The following is a 22,570-nucleotide window of genomic DNA, read 5'->3' as shown; positions in this document are numbered from 1 at the left end:
TTTACAACCCAATAAACTGAGTTCATCATATTTAATTTTGTACACTTCAAACTTTAACCCTAGAAATTTAAGCTCAACTTGGGCATTGAAAGAGGGATGTATGGTATACAAAGAGTAACTACATTTCCCGTGGCTCTTCGATAATCCAAGTAAAACAAAAGTAAACCGTGAAATATATATTATCAGAAAATTTTTAAAAAAGAAGTATATATAAATGAAGTGATAATGGACACATCGAAAATCGCAGAGGCATATTTGGCGTCGGTTGCACAAGCAGCCAACGGAAAGAAACCCACAGACAAACCGCGTGATTCGTTCAAAATATCCCATGCTACGTGGCCACGTGCTAATGGATACTTCTCTCTATCGATCCCACGCGTATCCCGAAGCACATGGCCAGCCCGTCCCTTCGGCTCTTAATTGAAATTGAACTCATATTTCCTATAATGTGCAACGATTAATCACGTTGCTCATAACAGTTTTCGATCGATATAATCCCCTCTGCTAAGATTACTTTTAGATAGCGCCTTCTAGCTGTCCCATTGATAATGAGAGTCTACCATAGATTCATAGAACCCAGCATTAAAATTCAATTCTATTCTAGACGACGACGGATTTGTTCATAACACCTGGCCCATAATTGTTTTGCCAGAATTTTCATTTTAACTTCTGAAGTTCTAATCAGCCAGAAATTGTTAAGACAGTCTCGTCTGGACAGGATTGTTTGGCAACAGGAAACGGAACCACTAGGCTTCATTACGCTCTCCGATTACATATAATCAGCAATATCAATATTAAGCAATTCCGATTGAACAAAATAGTAATAAGAGAAGTGAAAATAAAATGGAGACTAACAATATCACGGAAGGGAGTAGAAAATTGAAATAACTTATTTACTCAAATAATGTCGATATAAAAAATAACAATGATGAGATAACACACAATGAATACATGAATACAAACCAGTAGTATCCAATTAAATCTAATCTCAACACCGAAGAGCATGTCCTATACACTCAATATAATAGTCAATCAAACCCTCAATAATCGAGCATCAGTATCGAATCCATGGATAAAATCACAAAAAGCATACGAAATATCAATGTGAGCTTCAAGCCTTGAGTGCAGATCCAAAGACGAGAGCGACGAAAGCACCAACGCAAGCGACGCTCAACGACGGGACGACAGAGGTGGCCGGAGAAGCCGGTGCAGGAGCAGGGGACTCAGCAGATTGTGCAACTGCAACGGAGAAGACGGTGAACAGGACGGCTACAAGAGCCATGAATGAAGTCTTAGAGACGGCGGCCATTGCTCTGAAAATTTCTAGGGTTAGGAGAAAACCGAAGAAAATTGAGAGCCTAGGAAATGCCTGATGAAATGGAACTTCGACAATGGAAAAGAGCGGTGGGGTTGTTTATATAGAGAAAGAGGACAGCTAAAAACGAGTGGAGGAGAGAGTATCGGGCAGGACGGGCAGATGCCCGTGTTACAAGCTGGCCATTGGTTGAGTGACAGCTCATTTTCCTCATATTGGTTGATCACCCACCCTCCAAATTCCACAATTTCAGTTTAGCTACTTAACGACGTCGTTTAGACATGAGATGACCGAGAGAAGTGGACAATGATCGTCCGTGTATGAATTGATCGGACGATGGAGGGCATCTGCGTCAAAACACGCGCTTAAGAATACGCGTGGAAAAGTGGACGTGGTGAAATTACCAGCTACGGCGAAAATGTTGAACTAAATAAAACGTACGCGTAGATACAAAGGGGATTTTCTATTCTGTTGGGGCCCACTGTACCAAACAATAATTTACTGCTAAACCAATGGAAATGAGACGCGTGGCAGTGCGGGAAATTACAGGCTGTTTTGGCGGAAGAGAGGGAACGGATCTTGTGAATATGGACGGCTGTCGTGCCGAGATTTTTGAACGGCTCTGTTTCCAGAACCTTCCTTCGTTTCAAAGTTTCTAATAAAATATTTTAATTACTAAAACCTATAAATTCCTAAATTTGTCTGCCCATATAATTAATTTTTTAATTTAATATACTTTTATATTTTATATTTATTTAAATTCATTTATAAAAAAGTTGTAGTAATTTATAAAATACAAAATTAATAGCACTTTTTTTTTTATTATTAAATGGAATAAATTATTCTAAGGATGTGAAAATGGGCTTCGGCTGTTATAAATGGTACCATAGCTAGTCGAGTGGATTGTGAGATTAGGATGGTGGTCTCAGAAGAGGTGAATTGTAAGATAATTGTAAGATCCCACGTTAGTTGGAGAGTCTCTATGGAATGGATTGTGAGATTCTACCCCACGTTGGTTGTAGAGTCTCTATGGAATGGATTGTGAGATTCTACGACAATTGAAGAGTGGAACAATTTCAAAGTTGTAATTTCGAAACACGACCCAAACGTCCACTGATAAATCATATGGACCTGGCTAGACACGTCTACATAGGCCATGATTACGATATTTTAGGACCAAATGGTTTGAAGATTATGGAGGTTCCTTGATGGTCCATGACAGCCTCAAAAGTCAGGAACAGTTGGAAACTGAATAAGTAAAGAAAGAAAAAAAAATCCATTTCCCCATCGCTTTCTTTTGAATTGAAACAAAGAGTATCATTTCTTCCATACCTGCAAGCATCTTCTTTCTGTACTGCACACCTTCTTTTATTCATTCATTCCAAATCCTCTCTGCAACAAAGATATTACATTTTGCATTACATCTACTTTAAAAGAGTGTGTGTTCTGGCATTGATCAAAACTCGACTTAGCTCATTCCCTGCTCCTCTATTCTGCTAATGTAACCTGTTAGTCTTCAATATCCCAACACTTCTGATGCTAAACGTAGCAACGGCTGCAACGAACTCGGCGCAAATTTTCTTGCAAACAGAGAGCAGGTGGAGGAGGCTTTGTCGTTGTAACTGCAGTTCCGACCGTCTATGACATCTCTTAGCAACTCTTCGGTTATGTCCTGTCGTCCAAACGTGGCGGGGTGAGCGCCTCCTCTGGACCAATCCACCCATGTGATGCTTCTGTTGGCTATAACGTGACTAGCTTCTATTGTGAGCATTGTCGGAAAATAATGCTCGTCGACGTAGCATGGCGGTCGACAGAACTCTTCAAACTTCTCATAAAATTTGGTGTCTTGCACTATGTTGATTGCAAGCTTGCGGTTCACTTCGAACCACTGTGAGCCTTTACGCCATTCTGTGATGTTCACCTCTGGTGCCATGTCATCCCTGTATCGTCCTCTCCCGTAAGGACCGAGGTCGTCAAACGAACCCACAAAGCTATATTTGGATTTCTTCAAGTAGTTGTATGTCACACTGAAGTTGTAGAGAGGAATGCATGATTCCGAGAGGAGAAGGAACCATTCGTTGTTCACGTCGAGCAACGCATTGGCTAGGAGTCGTTTCTCCGCATCACATATACTCATTCTTCCCCATTCTGCTACCTGCCACAAAGAATCAACAGATATTCCTAAATGTATATCATAAAAAACTTGGTGGGTTAGCTAGAGCAGAGGATGAACACAGATTACAAAGCTGCAATTTCTTAGACAGCCATTCAAGGATTGAAACATTCTTAGCCATACGATTTCGTTTCGACACAGAAATTTCCAAGGTGTTGATCACATTCATCAACAACTTTTCCTGTTCATTGTGAAACCTGGTTAAAAACAGTGTCATCTGTTCAAGCCAACAAACATATACTACACCGTTCTAATGCCAATCACAAGCCCATTAAAGCATCATTCAAGCCACTTAGCATGTTAAGAACAAGGGAATGGAGCTAAAATCATGAACAGTTCAAAGAACAAGGTTGGCACCACAAATTGATTCTCAAAACAGCTCATAAATCAATGATTGATTCAGCAAAAACCATTATAAATGCAATCAAAATCAGAATCAAAGTTCAGTCCAAACAGTTCGTGGTGGCACTAGCTAACAACAGGATGAAACCAAAACATACCTGGCTAGGAATTTGTCTTCCATGAAACGCAGAAGCACGAGAAATATTGGGTTTGAACGATGGCAGCGAGTGAACGTAAATTGAAAAGAGGCGTTGCTGTCCGCTCAGAAATCTGTCCCAAAGTGGGGCAAGTGGCAATGGACCTTTAGTCAAGAACATAAAAGCAATTTTCGGAACTCTTTCATAAGGGTAGTTCTTAATCCGAGGTGAAAACGATGCTCTCCAAAACAACTCCTCGTCGGTCATCGAGTGCATCAAATCCCCCGGAGCCTTAATCCACTGACCTAAACTAACATTCGATTCCCTCAAACAGGGAAGAAAATTAGACTTAACCGTCGTCACTGCACTCTCAATCCCAAAATGACGGATCGTATACAAACTAAGAACCGAAAACGCAACACAAAGAACCAAAAACGACATGAATAGCTGAAGTAACCTCAACGGCAACGGCTTAGGTTGGTTTATCCGGCTCATATGTGCAGGGTCTTTCCCTTCCTCCAGTAGCAGAACTTTCGATTGCATCTCGATCACAATCAAAATCACCGTTCTCAGATAAACACCGCTCCTCTTCAAATCCACACCGCTGATCGGCTTAGAATCCTAATTTGGCGAGGAAATCGGGAAATCGCTGAAATGTTGAAATCTCTAAACGCTGAAAAGGATTTTAACAAAGTTCAAGAACGTGTCAACACCGGCAATTCGAAAAGTCCATGGTGAGTTTTAAAGAAGACCCCACTCGAAAGGGTTGATCAAAGTGATGAAAATCAGTTGCAGAATTTGGCGGTCAATCGAAGAACAAGAAGAAGAGTCGCGCGGAGTTGGAAGTGGACGTTGTGAGAGTGGAGAAATTGAAGAACAAACAGTGATCTGAGAAATTTGAAGAACGTGCTTGGCAGAATTTGCGCCCACACAGATTGGGAGGAATGCCGCCTCTCGATTACGCCTACGGCTCTCTGTCGCTTTTAATGGAATTTTTTGTAATGCGCCAACTCCACTCTACTTTTCTGTTTTATTCCCTTCCGAAGAGTTTTCTTGTTTATTTTTTATTATTATAAATTATATTTATTTCTTTTATTTTCTGTTTTATTATTATTATTATTATTATTCATTTATTGTGAGTTGTTTTTAGACAATTTTAAGGGATTTTAGTTAGCTCTACCTAAAATTATCCAATATGCTCGATACCATCTTAATAACAGAAATAACAGACTTATAAATACTATATAAAAATTATATTATTTAAATAAATACTCACGTGTCAATTAATTAATAGAAATATTATTTATACTATAGTTGCCTAAAACACATACAAATAATTAAAACAAGAGAAAAAAAAAAAGACCGATATTTAAAGAATTGTTGTACATAAAGACGTTCATGGGTCGAGAAGGTGTCGGAAATGATATTCTTGTCTCTATTCCCACCTCCGGAAATTCATCGTTTAAAATTAATATTTATTAATGAAGATAAACAGGGAAAATGGGGATTATAATTTATAAAAGGTAAAAAAGAAATCCAAATTCTGAAAATATACGTGGCAATGGGACAAATGAAAACGACGTCGTTGCTTTATTCCCTAACTTGAATTCATGGGCCTGATAGTTCGGCCCAATACTCTACCTAACTAGGCCCGAGAAATCATCGGGCTTTGAAAAGGCCCAAACACGTTTGAAGTCTTGAATTGAATGGCCTTACCATACCATGTCTGGATTTTTAAAAAAAATGGAAAATTTTATCTATAATTTAAATTTAAAAAATTATAAGCAGTGTAAGAATCTCTACTAATTCTTATTTGTCACCTGCAACCTTCGCTTTTTAGAGAATTTTGCTGACCCGCAGGTTGGTGTCGGTTCCTAAATTGTCGACCTTGACTCCTTAGAGACTCGTGCTTTTGGGTAGGCTCGTGCGAGTCTCCAAATAATCTAAAATCAGGTGAAAGAAAAAGAACCAAACAAACACGTAACATCGTAATTGAAAAAAGAATAAAAATTAAATAAGAAAACATTTTAGTCGTGTACAATTTCCCTTCATCATTTTTAACTTTTTCCATATTTATAATATGATCAAACCTATCTTAACCGTGTAATGCGTGTGCCTCAAATTTAAAAAAAGTCCAAATCAACGAAAACTTTTTCTCCACAATCGAAAGGAATTTTATATGAATTTAAATTATTGAGGATTCTAATAGAACGAAAATATATGATTTAAAATGGAAAAAAAAAGTTTGAAAATAATAACGCACGCAAATGCAATAAATTAGAAAGCTTTTGTAATAATTTGACAAATATCGAGACTTATGCAATTATTTATTTGTCACGCGGCTGCCAATAAAAGAAACTTTTATTTCCATAAATATAGTAATAATTTAGAAAATTATTTATTATGTCTACGTCACACTTTACATTAATACCCCTAAATATTTTTTATCAAGATTTTTACGCTTCAAAAGTATCTGTCATTTAAATGGAAAAGGTTTATATCCTAATTTCGTGCTTATTTTCAAAGCTTTTGAAATTACCATACTTTGGCTTTGAAATTTTGAACCATTCAATTTAAACACGTATGTTTCTATCACTTATAGTAAATAAGTACGTTTTTTCAAAAAGAATTTTGATTTTTATATTTGATGAAAGTTTATTTAGCAAAGATTTTAAAATAATATACTTAAATTAATAAAAGTCCTTAAAAAATNTAAATGCAAACTTTTTTAAAAATAATAAAAAAAACACTTTTAAACTTAAAATAATAATAATAAACAAATATTTATATTATTATTAGTACCACGTTTCAAAATACACTCATAAACTTTCAAATATAACATTAAAAATTTTAAAAATAATCTATAACACGTCAATATATGATTTTCGTCCTTATATTGACCCTTTTTTTTTTTTACTTATTTTTTTGTAAAGGTAAATATGTTAATACTACGTATAAAAGTTTACAGGTATTATTTAAATATATTATTAATAATAAAAGTATTTTTTAATTTTTTTTAATTTAGAAATATTATTAACGCTCGTAAAAGTTTAGAGGTATTATTAAGATAAAACTACTAGCAAATTTATATATATTGAAATGTAGGGGTTGAGGTAGCAAATAAAATAGATGCGGAAATGAGACAGAGATGTTTGGTTGTTGTGTGAAAATAACATTGGGCTAAGCGAGAGGCCCACATATAAATATTGTCTTATTTGGTCAATAAAGACGTGTAGTGGACGGGATTGTTTGGTTACGGGATTACGTATATCCTTTTAAATCCACTCCCATTCCATAAATTAGAGCATAACCGGGTCGGGTTTCACCCTGTTCCCGTTACACAACAATTCCCCTTTCTTACAATAATAATTAAACATTATCTTTATGTGGAAGCAATAGCGGGAAGTAGATATTATATTATGAGGGCCCACCCAAGCTGAAGTTGACCAAATCTTGTCGTCTTCAAATCTTTAGAGATTGCGGATTATACAATTTAAGCAGCTAAAAAGGAGCTCCTGCTTCCACCACAACATTACATTAAAAAACATATATTTTTTTAAGATAAGGACGGCCATAATTTCCATGTCACAAACCTTATCTGTAATTAATGGTGACAACAAGATTTACATTTTTACTGAAAATCCCAAAATATTATTACATTTCAAAATTAAATCAAACCCCACCCCCATCCTACGCCCTTCTCTTACTCCGGCAGCCATAAAAATTTCGTATTTTCAGATGTACAACAAAAACAGAGTAATTTAACCAAAAAAAAAAAAAACATGAAAAACTGTGAAAATTGCGCAAATTCACCACCAACGTTTGTATTCACAGACGTAATCCGACAGGCCGCCGATGAGTAAGTTTAGGAATTTGACATTAATAGCTCCGAGACCCATCCGACATCGGGTGTCGACGTCGAATCCGCCGCCTCTTTCACGGAGTTGTCTTTGCTGAGTTTTGCGTACATTTTGGCTCTCAGGTCTCTCCCTGATTCCACTCTCTCCATTGCGGGTTCTTCCTCGTAATTCTTCCCCCACAATTCGTACTTTCCGGTCGTCGGAGTTGACGGTAGACTGTAGAAACCAGAGCCGGAGGGAGAGAGCAGATTTTGTCCTAATTGAATCCCCCAATGAGGGGTTGCCTTTGATTTCCCTATTTTAAGATGAGACGAAGCCAGTTTAGTCATTGAATTGAATGACCCACCGCCGAGTTGGGGGCAATTCGGCGACAGAGGGGGAGAATCCGACGGTGGAGAGACCGGCGGCATTGATATAATTGAAGTGGGTGAGGTCACAAGTGAGCCTTTGGCGAAATAGGAATCGAATGCGAGTGAAATTCGAGGGGACCCATCTACTGAATCGGCCGAAACCGGAGTTCTCGGGCTCTGCTGTGGCAGAACCCGGAGCTGTTCCGGCAAATGGGCGAAAAAACAGACACGGCGGCGGCAGGCCAGTCCGTCTTTACAAGGCTGAGTCCTATACCGAGCTGGATGGAGCCAACACTCGAAAATCCCATGAGCGAGATCGCAAGAATCCCCTTTTTTGCAATTTCCTTTCCGAAACTCGGGACAGGCCGTGCCGGAGTAATGATACTTCCTCGGATCTCGTCGGCGTGCCTTCTCGCCGGGATGGGCGTACGGACACTCTGTCCAATCGTGCGATCTCCCACGTGCACATCTCCGGATTTTGAACTCGAACATACGGAAATGGTCGCAGGAAAATCCATCCACCGCTTCTTCCGCCGCGGTGGAATCCGCCGCCGAGGGTAGATAACGGTGAATGGCGGAAAAGGAGTCGATAAATGAGTCGAGCCCACCGGGAATGAAGACCGGCGAGGAAATTCCGATGGTATGGTGGTCTTCGTGTGGGTCCCAGGGGGGAACTTGAATGGTATGAGTGAATCTAGATTGTTCGCCGATCATGTTTCAGCTGACTGAGTGTATGAAGAAAAGGATCGAGTGGGGACTTATAAATGATAAACCCATGGAAAGAGCGGAGTAGGTTTTTAACCGTGGATGGGTTAGCGACTTGGGTGGTTCGGTTAGAATATTAATGTCAGAGAAAACGTCAATACTACAATACTGCCCCCACTCATTTATTTCATCTTTTTTATTATAAAATAATCTATAGTCCCATCCCATATTCATTTTTATTATAAACAATCGGTGAGCTACAAAATTCAAGCTTATTCAGTCACACACATCATTCGTACGTGCATGTTCAATCACGTGCAACATATCACGTTCCATTTCGTTTTCATCTCGGTTCCCAACAACACGATTCATGCACATTGGTCATCTAGCCTAACTCGAACACATCCATTCGGAACTAGCCCATATATCAATCGTCTCCATCCCAAACATCCATCCATCCATCCAAATTCTCTTGAGCATCGAATTTTTTTGTGTCTATGCTAAACCATTTACAACATATATTTTAAACAGCAGGTGCATAATTTTACTTCCAACACATAGGCTAGAGAACAATACCGGCACACCCATGTCATTCGATATTGTCTTTGAAAAACCCTTTTTAAATAAGGACACGTAAGACGCTTGACCAGACTGTGACACACATGTCACAGGATATCTCGTTTAGGCTACATAGCTTAGGAGAGATAGAAACCGAATAAAAAACAGCTTTTTCTTTCCTAATTTTTAATAAGCTTGATTAGTAGACATATATCACGACATTTCATCTAAGTTTTAAACAACAAAAGTGTTATGTACGCATATTGTCACGTACATAAAATTAAAATTTAATTGCTAATTAAATTGTTAATCTAAAAATTAAGAAAGGCTTCTACGGAGGTCTTTAATTAAAGTAGTTGAGTAGGTGTATAAAAGCATGGGTAGGTAAATATAATTAATATTTACCGGACGTGAGGGAGGGGGTGCTGTTTAGGCACTAATAACCTATTATCTACTTTTAGCCTTCATAAATCCCACATTTAATTCCCATTAATCAATTTTCCCCCACTCAAAAGTAATTACGTTCCTTTGGTTTGGAATTAAACAGCCAGCCCTACAGAAAAATCGTACATTTTTTTATTACTCATTTATATGCTTCATTAACACCCATTTAATTGTTTTTACCTACTCATTTTTACTTTTATTATATGCTTCGGAATCTTATTATTATATCACATGATTTAATTTTAGTTTAAAATTCATATTGTTTGGATTTAAATTATGATTAAAAAAATAATTGTTTTTTTAAATGAAAATGAATTTAAATTATATAGTCTCCATCAACTGCTTCGATTTTTTTCTTTTATTTTATTTTATTTTTTAATAATATTATTATGATTTCAATTTAAATAATCGTTCAATGGTACGGGTGTGGACTGAGATGAAGTTTTATCCAATAAGATATGATTGTGTGTGCACACTCGTACAGTAGTAAAGTTCTTAAATACATGTGTTTTGACTTTTTGGAGCATAAGTACCATTAGTCAATCACACGAATTAATAATTTTTGTCTAATAAATTAAGACGGTGATGAATTGGATTAATAAATATAGAGAATTTCATCCCTTAAAAAATAAATCAATTTTAAATATAAGAAGTGTTCTTGTTTTTTTTTGTGTTAAATTTAAATGAATTACTGGATAATGTTTATCCGACCTTCAGTTACACGTTTACATTAGATAATAAAAGATTTGACCTAATTATATTTACTGTTTTGTAAATTATTCTTGGGGTGATCTTATCCATTAATGTTGTTGCTTTTTTTGTACTATTATTATATAATAAATCATTAGTTTTTTTTCTTCTTTTTGGCAAGGGTATGATTTATTTGAAGATTACTACAACTTAGTTTTAAAAAGTAAAAGAAAAAAAAATATTTTTTATTTGACTTAAAATATTAAAGCTTATTTGATAAACACGAAAATCACACTTAAAAAAATCATCAAATAGATATGGTCTGTTTTTACTAGTTATAGATTTACATGCCAATAAATATTTCATTTTTATAATAATTTTTTTGGTAATATTTATCTAAAATTAAAAATTTATTTTTATATTTAATTTAATTGTTACCGAACAAATATTTAATATAAAGTGAAATATCATAAACAAGTTGGCACTAAAAAAATTATTGAAAATACGTCTTCTTTAAGTGACATACTTGAGATGGCTTAAAAAAATATTATCTCTTTCGATAATTTTAATAAAAGAATGTCGACTTGTATTTTTATATTATAATGAGTACTCGGTCGTGTTTTTTTTAGGTAAGATTTAACCATGTGAACTGCATATTATATTCTGATTTTTAAACTAATTTTATTATTTGAAAGTTAATTTATTTAAATACAATTTTGGTGATATAATATTTATAAATCATATATATCCTGTCTTCCTCTTTTCAATTGTTTTTTTTTTTAATTTAAAAATTGCAAGTTGCCAACAAGAATAAACGGGCCTCTTGTACGAGGAAGATTGAGTAGAATCTTTTAAGGTTTTTAGTGCGAAATATTATTGTTTATTTATATAATATATATATTTTTTGATTTTTTAATAAATATTTTAAGCGGATATATTATTATATAAACAAATAAAGAAAGCAGTTATTATGGATAGGTACAGTTTTCCGGGGTCCGTGTTTTGCGGGCATTGTGCTCTGTGCTTTGCGCTAAATGACAATTGCCCAAGCGGTTATTGTGATATTGAATAATCATCCATTTTAACTCTCCACTTTCATCCATTATTTAATTATATGATAATTTTGACTTTTCATTTAATTTGCGAGTTTTTTCTGAACCCGGTTCGGATTGGGCCCAAATCCGTGGTCTTTCCACTTCTCGCGAAATGCAGCCCAACTAAACAAACTCATAGGGATTGGGCTTGGGCTTGGGATTGGGATTGGGCCTGTATTCATTTGAATTCGTTTACGGCCCATTAGCCTGTGCAATTGAGAAATTCACATTAAATTTATTTTCATATTTTTTTAAAAAACGATATTTATGCAAGTTCTTTTTGGGTTACATCATATACAATCAACAAAATTTCGCGGGTTTTCAACTCGTTGGCGAGCGAACGAGTGGGTTCTCGAAGGGGTTTTCTGCGGCCTCTCCTCAGAGTCTGTTCATTTTCATTTCAGGTATTCAGTAGCGTGCTATGTCTAATCGCAATTCGTTTTTGTATTTCGTTTCTGGGGGAGTATAGATCATTATCGCCTCCTTGTTTAGATTTTCGATATTTCGAAATCGTCATGTTTATTGTTATTCCATTCAATTCTTTCTAAACTGACACGATCTAGATTCACACTGAATCGTGTCCAATTCTGATTCAGCGTGACCTGGGGCTCTTCTGCAAGTGTCTAACATGCGTTTGTTGCTCGACTAGATAGTTAGTTTTCGCCGTTCTCTATTGTATAATCTATTGCAATTTTCGTATATGGAACTTTTTAAACAGAGCCTTGCATTGATATTTATTGGCATGTATTCTGATTTGTATTCATTGAAAGCCATTGGTCTTTTGAATTAAGGTTTCTTCGTGGTTGTCTTTTAAGCTGAGTCAATGATTTCAATCGTTAGTTTCACTTGTTGCGAGATAATGATGCTAGTGAATGAAGTTTACAGGTTTCGCTCTGGTGTCTGTTAGGTTTTTTTAATTCGTAGAAGAAAGCAATGGATCGCATCACCTTAGAACAATTGAATTCGGAGGTTCCTTCCCATTGACTTTTAGTGTACATGCCCTGCGAGCGTTTAAATATGCTTGGATTTGATTGGTTCTTGTACTGAAAATCTGCCAGAAAATCCCATAGGTAATTTGCCGAGTGTTCCCCAGAAATTGTTTTTCCATTTGGGTTGCATTCTGAGGCAATGCTTTCAAATCTGGTTCAATATTGTAATCGGACATATTTTCATTCCCATTAGGAAGTAAGGCGCAGAGCTAACGAAGGAAATATCAACTCATCTGGAAAAATGGCACTGCGATCTGGTTGTATGTACTCTGAAATTGAGTCTCAAATGTGGAGGCATAATCGAGCAGTTGCATTGACAGATTTAGGCTTTGTTAGTTTTTGTCGTGAAAGACAGTTTTCTGTTGGGAATGAGGGCTCCAAACAGCTTGAGGCTATGAGCATCTAATAGGGAAACCCAAATCTTATTTGTTTCTCAAGGCAAATCTGTGGACAACGAGAATCTGGGCGAATAGAGTTCAAAAGTCACATCCACTGTCCCCTTACATCTAATATAAACATTTGAAAAACCCTCTTCACCAAACTGCAATTTCCATAGATGTCTGTGCTATCATATTTCTTTTAAGCAAGTTCTTCTGATAATCAAATTGCACAAGAACGAAAGCAAGAGATAGGCTTTTAGTGGACTTGGGAAACATAGAACAGTCCTGACGCTTCTATTTCAATTCAAGCATACTGGGGCTCTAGTGCCTAATCTGCAAGACAAAGCAAAATATGGAAACTCTTTTGAGAATATTCAAATCGGGATTGCTTGACGGAAGCTAATTGCAGCAGATTGATCATTAGTTTAATGAGAAGGGACTTCCATTGTTTTTTTAGTTGGATGTCTTGGCTTTCCTTAGATTAAATCTAATTGCAGTTCGTATAAATGAGGAGGGCATGTGCCTGCTGCTTCGCAAGCCAATCTCCGGACATCAATCATCAGAATCCCAACAGTGACAAGCCTTCTCAGGTGCCATTCACCCTTCCCCAAGAAATTCTATTTCTCTTTTACTTATTATACTGTGTCTTATTTTGTTTCCTTATAAAATTGGTTTTGCATTTGGATTCGGCTAGAGCTTTGTTGTGACCCAGAACAGCACCCAGACGAACAACGCCAGTGAAGCTTCAGGGGTACTGATTTGTTTCATCATTTTTACAATTGTCCTTTTCCAGGCTGGGATCGTTTATATAATCTGATATGTCATAGTGATGTTTCTGATCAAAGGGATTTCTGTGAACTCTGATTTTGACTAGAGTTTATTTATCTAGATGGTTTCTTTTATCAATATAACCCATATTTTTATGACAGGCAATGGAAGAACACCCAACCAAACTAAGTCCTCCACGTGCTGCTAATATCTTACTGAATCATGACTTCTCAATGGGACTGCAATATTGGCACTCCAATTGCTGTAATGGCTATGTAACTTTGGCCGAGTCAAATTACCGGGATGAATTATCCATCAATTCATATGCTAAGTATGCTGTTGTTACGGATCGAAACGAATGCTGGCAGGGACTGGAACAGGAAATCACTAACAATATTTCCCCTGGTATTACTTATTCAGTTTCAGCAAGTGTTGGTGTATCAGGATCTCTTCAAGGATCTGCTGATGTCGTAGCAACTTTAAAGCTACTATACAAAGATTCTACTACAAACTATTTGTGCATTGGAAGGTAACTAACTTTATTGTCACGTCTCCATCATTTTTCCTCGAGAAGAGAATATGTGGACTTGGAAAACTAATAGATAAAAAGTGCATGCAGAACTTCTGTGTTGAAAGAGAAGTGGGAGAAGTTGGAGGGGACATTCTCCTTGTCAACCATGCCGGACCGTGTTGTATTCTATTTGGAAGGGCCTCCTCCGGGTATTGATTTGCTCATACAGTCAGTTGAGATTACCTGTACTGGTCTAAATGAATTGGAGGTAATTGTATTTCTTGTTGCTAATCTCGTCCTTCTCTGATTTATTAAGAGAATTATTTTCAGAAATCCCATCGTCTGCCTACCCTCTTGTCCAATCCACATCCAAAACTTCAATGGAATTTAACGTCTATTGTTCTTATATGGATCGTTGTCATTCAAAATAATGCCTTCTTTTCTTCAGCAAAAATTGAGTTTTTGGTTGATCTTAACTTAACTCTCTCTTCATGACCATCTATCCGAGAAGACTGGAAATGCCAATGCTTGTAATGGGAATCTTATTCTGAACCCAAATTTTAATGATGACCCTAAAAATTGGTCTGGAAGAGGATGCAAGATTGCTCTGCACGATTCAATGTGTAATGGAAAAGTTCTCCCACAGTCTGGGAAGTTTTTTGCCTCTGCAACCAAACGCACACAGAGCTGGAACGGGATTCAGCAGGAGATCACAGGAAGGGTGCAGCGAAAGCTTGCTTATGATGTTGCTGCTGTTGTTCGTGTATCTGGCAACAATATCACCACTACTGATGTACGGGCTACTTTATGGGTGCAATCACCAAATTCTCGTGAACAATATATCGGAATTGCCAAGTTAGTCTTTCCTTTTATCTTTTTCCACCTTGATATAAAGAAACTTCTACAGTTTGTGAAGAAACTGATAAGCGATTGATTTGGTGAAGTGTGCAGGCAACAGACAAGGATTGGGTACAATTAAAGGGGAAGTTTCTCTTAAATGCTTCCCCATCAAAGGTTGTCATCTATATTGAAGGTCCACCTTCGGGGGTCGATATTCTCATTGATAGTCTTGTTGTCAAGCATGCACAAAAGACTCATCCTTCACCCCCACTTCGTATTGAGGTGCTTGAATGAGCAATTGCAGATCTATTTTAGGAGTTTCCAGACTTGCTTTATTGTATGAGTTTATAGAGTGACTTATTGTTCTTTGTTTCTATCGTGCAGAATTCAGCCCATGGAGTCAATATCATTGAGAACAGCAATCTAAGTAATAGCACCAATGGATGGTTTCCCCTTGGAAGTTGTACACTAAGTGTTGGAACAGGGTCACCACATATTGTTCCTCCTATGGCCAGAGACTCCCTTGGCCCTTCCGAACGTCTAAGTGGTCGCTTCATTCTCGTGACAAATCGCACACAAACTTGGATGGGTCCCGGTCAGATGATAACCGATAAGGTGAAACTCTTTCTCACATATCAAGTGTCTGCTTGGGTCAAGATTGGCTCTGGGGCAACTGGTGCACAAAATGTCAATGTTGCTCTCGGAGTGGATAACCAATGGGTCAATGGAGGGCAAGTCGAGATCAGTGATGATCGATGGCATGAAATTGGGGGTTCCTTTAGGATTGAAAAGCAAGCAGCAAAGATAATGGTTTATATACAAGGCCCTGCTCCAGGTGTCGACTTAATGGTTGCCGGACTTCAAATTTTCCCTGTTGACCGCCATGCAAGGTTTAGATATTTGAGAACGCAGACAGATAAGGTAAAATTTAGAGAGTGATGCACCACACAGAGTCAGGTAGAGGAAGAAATTATAAAATATTGATTCCTTAAGAATGAAATCCATCATCTTGGTACAGTATTCTTAGCGTGAAGTACTATACTCTTCGTAAATCAAACTTTATGGTAAATGCTTATCTAGTTTGATGTGCAATATTAGTTCTTAACATGCCTTAATTCTTCAGGTTTCGTTTTCTGCATCATGACTTTTAACTTTTCTCGTTTCGGCAACTTATTATTGCTGATTGCGCTTTTATTGTTTTAATTGGACTCCTTCAGATCCGCAGGCGTGATATCACCCTCAAGTTCTCAGGATCCAGCTCTAGTGGCACATTTATAAAAGTCAGACAAACGCAGAACAGTTTTCCTTTTGGGACTTGCATTAGTAGAACAAACATTGACCACGAAGATTTTGTCGAGTTTTTCGTCAAGAATTTCAACTGGGCTGTGTTTGGAAATGAGCTCAAGTGGTATTGGACAGAGCCGCAGCAAGCAAACTTCAACTATAAGGATGCTGATGACTTATTGGATTTCTGCAAGAGCCACAACATAGAGACTCGTGGTCACTGCATCTTCTGGGAAGTGCAGAGTACAGTACAACAATGGATTCAGTCCTTAAACAAGAATGATATGATGGCTGCTGTTCAAAATCGCCTTACAGGCCTATTGACACGCTACAAGGGAAAGTTCAAGCACTATGATGTCAACAATGAGATGTTGCATGGATCGTTCTTTCAAGATCATCTTGGCAAAGATATCCGAGCAGATATGTTTAAGAATGCTAACAAACTCGATCCATCTGCTCTACTATTTGTGAATGACTATCACGTTGAAGATGGGCGTGACGCGAGGTCTTCTCCAGAGAAGTACATGGAGCAAATTCTTCAACTGCAGGAGCAAGGGGCTCCAGTGGGAGGAATTGGGATCCAAGGGCATATTGATAGTCCAGTGGGACCAGTTGTTAGATCTGCTTTAGACAAATTGGGAATTCTAGGCCTTCCAATCTGGTTCACAGAGCTCGACGTGTCGTCCATAAACGAACACATTAGAGCCGATGATTTGGAAGTGATGCTTCGAGAAGCTTTTGCTCATCCAGCAGTAGAAGGTATAATGTTATGGGGATTCTGGGAGCTGTTTATGTGCCGGGACAATTCTCATTTAGTGAATGCAGAAGGCGAGATAAACGAAGCTGGGAAACGATACATAGCTCTGAAACACGAATGGCTTTCGCACGCAAGTGGGCAGATTGATGAGAAAAGTGAATTCAAATTTAGAGGGTTTCAGGGGACATATAACGTGGAGATTGTCAATGCCTCCAAGAAGATCTCAAAGACATTTGAGGTGGAAAAGGGTGATACAGCTGTGGTGATATCTATAGATCTGTGAAAAAACCAAACCACTGGTTGTACTACTACTTCTCCAAAGATTTGGGGTTATAAAGCAAAATGTTCCCTTCCCTAGCTGGCTGTACTACGTCTACGTGAGTTCCAATCTGTATTATTCCCATTCAAAACTATAAAATACACGTGTGTTGTTTACACGTTGGATGACAGCATCCTTAAAACCTTAAATACTGGGCCCAATTAAGGAAGAAGTAGTGGGCCTGAGTGAGCTATATAGGCCCAGGAGAATGCAGAAAATGGTATGTTGCAGGAAGATATAAATAAATGTTGGATGGATTGGACCGAAATGGTGAATTTACTGGGATGAGGCCCACAGTCATTAAATAAGAGGGTTTAGTATGAATGAAAAAAAGAGAGTAAAATTAGACCGTTGGTAGCAGAAGAAGATGGAGGATTAGAAAAGGAGGAGGGCCCCATAGACCATCAAATCAAGCTGATAGGGTCCCACCATCTACGACAAAACTTTCTCCCTCCCCCTCTGTTTCTCTCTCTCTAAAGAAAGAAGACGATGGGGGATGGGACCCAGAAAGAGTCCCATCGTTGTCCCTAAATACCTGGTTTAGGTGGAGCCCACGTCCCACATGGGTGTAGAGAGAGAGAGAGAGAGAAAGCTGGAGATGTGGAAGAAGGATGAGGTTCTTGTGTGCTCTTCCTCTCTTCCTTTGCTTCAGATTCAGATTGAGTTTACGTTTGACATGATGGGGGATGGGGCTTTGGGTCCCACGCCTATTGAAAAGTTCAAACAACGAACCCTTTTTTTCTTTTTTCTTTTTTCTTTTTTCTTTTTTTCTGGGAGAGTTGAGAGAGAAAGTGGAAGTGACAGTGGTGGAGTTGCAGAAAGGGGGGGAGAGAGAGAGAGAGAGAGAGAGAGAGAGAGAGGTAGCTGTTTGTGGTGGATATGGCGAAACAGCCCCCGCGGTGTTCTCGCGCGCCATTTCCCCCTCTTCTTAACACTGACACCTCTACCCACTCTCACGTTTATGCTCTTTTTTTAGTCTTACCCTTTATATTCCTCCTTTTTCTTATCTATGAATGTGGGAGTTATTAGGACTCGTAGGCCTTTATATTTCCTCCCTCAATCTCTTCCATTTCAAAAGTTTAATCAAATTAGAATTTGATTCAAAGTATGAGACACTGATATTAGATCTACGTAGTTGTTTGGAGTCATTATAAGGTCTCTGGTGTGGTTGTACTTCAACAGACACAATTCAAGCTCATCCAAATATACATCGAAGTGCTTGTCGTGTATAGCCTAAATTGAACCATGCAAGAGTCAGAGCTCATAGTTTAGACCATACGACATCAAAAAAAATATTTGAAAGATCGAGTACAAACATTCAAATATACCCATACAAGCCAACATATTCTTCCTAACTTAGTTAGTCAACCTTTCTCTCTATGGTAAAGAAAATTCTTACCAATCTTAGCTCAACACTAACCCACAAATGTAACATTAATTAGTTTTAAGTGAAAAACAGTAGTAAAATGCTGTGTTTATTAATTATTATAATCCTTACAAGTACAAATTCTATCATCCTTTTTAATTTTAATTTTTTTTTTAATGATACGACATCTTTTTAAATGAGGTATCTATTAAAGACCATTAAATTAAATTTATTTTTTTATATTATGGTTAACCCTTCTATCTCTAAACATGGCCAAATTTGTTTTCCTTTTCAACAACATAGGGTCATGTTATTTTTCTTTATGTTTTTAAATCTAACTTCTAAATTTTGTATAGATATTCAAATTCATTGTCTTAAATATTGTGTGTTCGATGCTTGAAACAATTTTTTGTAACAGTTAAAGCTCACCATTAAAATATATTGTCTACTTTAGTCCGTTATATATCATCGTCAATCTCAAAAATTTTAAAAATTTAGAGCGAGATTTTCACCTGCTGCAAGGAATGTTTTGTTCTTCTCTCCAAACTTGAAAAAGATTTTCACTTGGGTAACAGAATGTTTTATTCCTCTCTCCAGGATTTTGGTTCATATTTTGGTACACAATATAAGCCACAGATTATTGGAAGTGGTACTGAGGTCTCCTGCGGCGGCTGCCAGCGCCTCTCCCGTGCTTCACGGACTCCCTTTGCCCGTCGCCTCACCATTATTCTCAACCATTTTAAAATTCTCCCTCTTCGCCTTTTCCTTTTCCATTTTTTGTCTTCTAAAAAAAAAGTTTTCTCTTTACTTTCAACTAATACTTTTAATTTTTAATTTTTAAATTAATAATAATAACTACTTCTCTTTTTTCCATTAATTTCCCATTTTAATTTCAGATATAATAAAGGCTATAGACGAAGAAATAATAATAGATGATTTGGTGGCCCCACATAATTTCTTCTCCAAAACCAATTTCCCATCATTTTGATTGCCTAATTTGACTTTTCCAGATTTTAAACTTATTTTATTTAAAGAATTCCATAATTATATATTTTTCATAATTAATAAAGTTCAATAATTGACGAATTAATGATTGAACGAGCATACATGATAAGGTCAATTAACTTAAGACGCGGTTGAAATCAACTAATTTTGCAATTACTACTTTTTTATTGAAAAAAAAAACCACTACTTTTATTCTTCAAATACCCCACCATCTTAATTGATCTTGCTTTCAATTTTTAAATATAATAAAATAACCATTTACCTTATACAGTTTATAACGACAAAATATTAGATTTTTTTTAATATATATATATATATATATAAATAAAAGAAATTAGGGAAAGAATATTAAATTTTCAATTTTTATAGATATTTTAAATGTGAGAAGCATTAAGAAGGGTAATTTCCAAATTATGCACGTAATTTTATTACTTTTATAAAGTTTTTTTTTTCTTTTTTTGGTAAAAAGAAAACAAAAAAAAGGACGCTGTTAATAGGTTGATGAAAGGGTGACTTGAAAAAGAGAACTTTAAAGCCAATTTTTCTTTTTGAAGAGTCAATTTACTATACCAATTACTAAACTGGAGGCTATAACAATGAGTTCCAAATAATTATAAATTAATTAATTAAATTAATACCTTACAATTCTCTCACCGTTCAACTAAGGTCAGTGTCGTAAATCCTTTGGTGTCTGGCTCTATATCATTTGTAATAGTCCAAACCTATCACTATAACTAATGTTGGATCTCACAATCCACCCTTCTGGATGCCTAGTGTCACAGTTCGACCTTTTCAATTGGGAAGTTTTGTGACCTCGCGTGGCCGAATGAGCGCTACTGCTCTCGTCGCAATGTGCAGGTCACAATCTACTCTCTTCATAGTTAAGTTGTGACACCTGGCATCCTCATTGGCACACTCTTCGGTGTTTGACTCTATATCATTTGTAATAGTCCAAGCTCATCGCTACACAGATATTGTTCGTTTTGGTCTGTTGCGTATCGTCGACAACCTCACAGTTTTAAAACGTGTTTACTAAGGAGAAGTTTTCCTGACGTGTAAGGAATATTTTGTTTACGTAAAATCTATTATTTATAGTTGGAATAAAGTGAATTTTCTTTTAATCCATGTACTTTGAATGAATTAGTATTGTGATTGAAGTTAATTAATTGAGAGTAAAAGGATGACAATGGTTAAATGAATTATTAAGAAGAAGAGAGAAGGGAAGTTAATGGGGTGAGCGTTATGTTGAGGTATTTTATGTGTGGGTGTGACACAAATTAGATGCGACATTAACAGCTCATTTCATATGATACTATCAAAAAGGACGATATGACTTGATTGTGATAAGCCCTCTAACTCTCTGACCCCTTCCTCCAAGCCTACTTTTAAGTATAATAGCTTAACCCCATCACTAACAGATATTATTTGTGTTTGGCCCGTTACTTATGAAGAGGTTCCTATCCCTCGATGTAACAACACAAACCCATCACTAACAAAATTACTTCCTAATTTTAAAACGCATTTAATGGGGAGAGATTTACACACACTTATAACGAATAATTCGTTTCTCTCTCCAACCAATGCGAGATCTCACAATCCACCCTCGTGGCCTAGCGTCCTCGCTGGTTCACTCCTCGGTATTTGTCTCTAAAATCATTTGTAACAGCCTCAAACCTACCACTAACATAGATTGTCTATTTTAGCTCATTACGTATCGCTATTAGCCTCACAGTTTTAAAACACAGAAGAGTTTTCTATATTCTTAAAAGGAATGTTTCTTTCATTTCTCCAATCCACGTGAGATCTCACACGTGACATCCTAAAATTTTTTCATAGATGCATCTGAGTGAGGACCAAACATGTTGGAATGACTTGCGTTGGTATACAGAAAAAGTCAATGAAAAATAGGTAACAGAATCATATCGGACAATTAAATATCAAATCTAAACCATGGTAAGAGTAAAGAATAAACTCAAAAGAAAGAAGTAACGTAGATTGAATGAAGAGGGCGTGACAGAGATAATTGGGAAATGGAGAAAAAGAAAAACACCTGGGGATGGAGCGTATGAGCAGTAGTAATAAGTACGTATGTATATATGTTTATAATATATGGTTTAATGCATGGGGAAGATGCGAGGACCACCACACGCACTGCCCTCTGCACACAACACTACATTACACTAAAGCATTTCAGACTTACAGTGAGAGTGAGTGAGTGAATGAATGATGAACATGAAACATGGACTGGTACTCTCTGTCTTCTACTTGGACTTGGACTTCCCAAACCCTAACGCCGCCCCTAACGCCGCCCCTAACCCTTTCTTCGCTTATATAAATATTTACTTAAACAAGTTAAAAACTAAAACTAATGACAAGAAATAAAATAGAAAATAATGCTTTAATTAAATGTACTTCTTATATCCAAATTGGAATTGGATTTGGAACACACATTCTATTTGTAAGGGATACCTAATTTAGTAATATTCCAATAATTAATTAATTAATTTAGGATTATAAATATATATATTAAAAAATAATTCAAATCAACAACAGTCCCCCTAATTGCTAGCCTTCTTGTTTGCTTTTTGCAATTATCTCAATTATTTTACTTTTTTTTTTAATATTTTTTTTATTACTTTGAACAAAGGAAGACTTGTCAACTACCACCTAAACCCCAAGCAAA

General features: G+C 36.7%; 3 protein-coding genes across 8 annotated transcripts; 1 reads left to right on the top strand and 2 right to left on the bottom strand.

Moving 5' to 3' along the window:
• Positions 1-2,581: 2,581 nt before the first annotated feature.
• Positions 2,582-4,980, bottom strand: LOC111797738. Its single transcript, XM_023680854.1, has 2 exons — positions 3,989-4,980; positions 2,582-3,470 (listed from the first exon to the last, which is right to left on the bottom strand). Exons 1-2 carry the CDS (start codon positions 4,508-4,510, stop codon positions 2,832-2,834), a joined length of 1,161 nt encoding a protein of 386 aa, XP_023536622.1. The 5' UTR covers positions 4,511-4,980; the 3' UTR covers positions 2,582-2,831.
• Positions 4,981-7,548: 2,568 nt separating this feature from the next.
• LOC111797621 (zinc finger CCCH domain-containing protein 23-like) lies at positions 7,549-8,969 on the bottom strand. Its single transcript, XM_023680677.1, has one exon. It carries the CDS (start codon positions 8,889-8,891, stop codon positions 7,833-7,835), a length of 1,059 nt encoding a protein of 352 aa, XP_023536445.1. The 5' UTR covers positions 8,892-8,969; the 3' UTR covers positions 7,549-7,832.
• Positions 8,970-11,960: 2,991 nt separating this feature from the next.
• LOC111797582 (endo-1,4-beta-xylanase A-like) lies at positions 11,961-17,773 on the top strand. Of its 6 annotated transcripts, none has more exons than XM_023680629.1 (10): positions 11,961-12,072; positions 12,576-12,738; positions 12,851-13,627; positions 13,732-13,788; positions 13,967-14,334; positions 14,425-14,584; positions 14,828-15,171; positions 15,261-15,438; positions 15,541-16,077; positions 16,374-17,773. In XM_023680629.1, the coding sequence occupies exons 3-10, from the start codon at positions 13,544-13,546 to the stop codon at positions 17,478-17,480; spliced, it is 2,835 nt and encodes a 944-aa protein (XP_023536397.1). In that variant the 5' UTR covers positions 11,961-12,072; positions 12,576-12,738; positions 12,851-13,543; the 3' UTR covers positions 17,481-17,773. The 6 variants fall into 6 exon arrangements, with proteins under 6 accessions (XP_023536397.1, XP_023536398.1, XP_023536399.1 ...); XM_023680630.1 differs by having other exon boundaries at positions 11,963-12,072; positions 12,554-12,738; XM_023680631.1 differs by lacking the exon at positions 12,576-12,738 and having other exon boundaries at positions 11,969-12,072.
• The last annotated feature ends 4,797 nt before the right edge of the window (positions 17,774-22,570 follow it).

The sequence above is a fragment of the Cucurbita pepo genome, chromosome LG06, assembly GCF_002806865.2.
Source record: "Cucurbita pepo subsp. pepo cultivar mu-cu-16 chromosome LG06, ASM280686v2, whole genome shotgun sequence".
NCBI lineage: Eukaryota > Viridiplantae > Streptophyta > Magnoliopsida > Cucurbitales > Cucurbitaceae > Cucurbita > Cucurbita pepo.
Note: the sequence above shows the minus strand (reverse complement) of the source record. Positions and strands in the feature narration are given on the sequence as shown.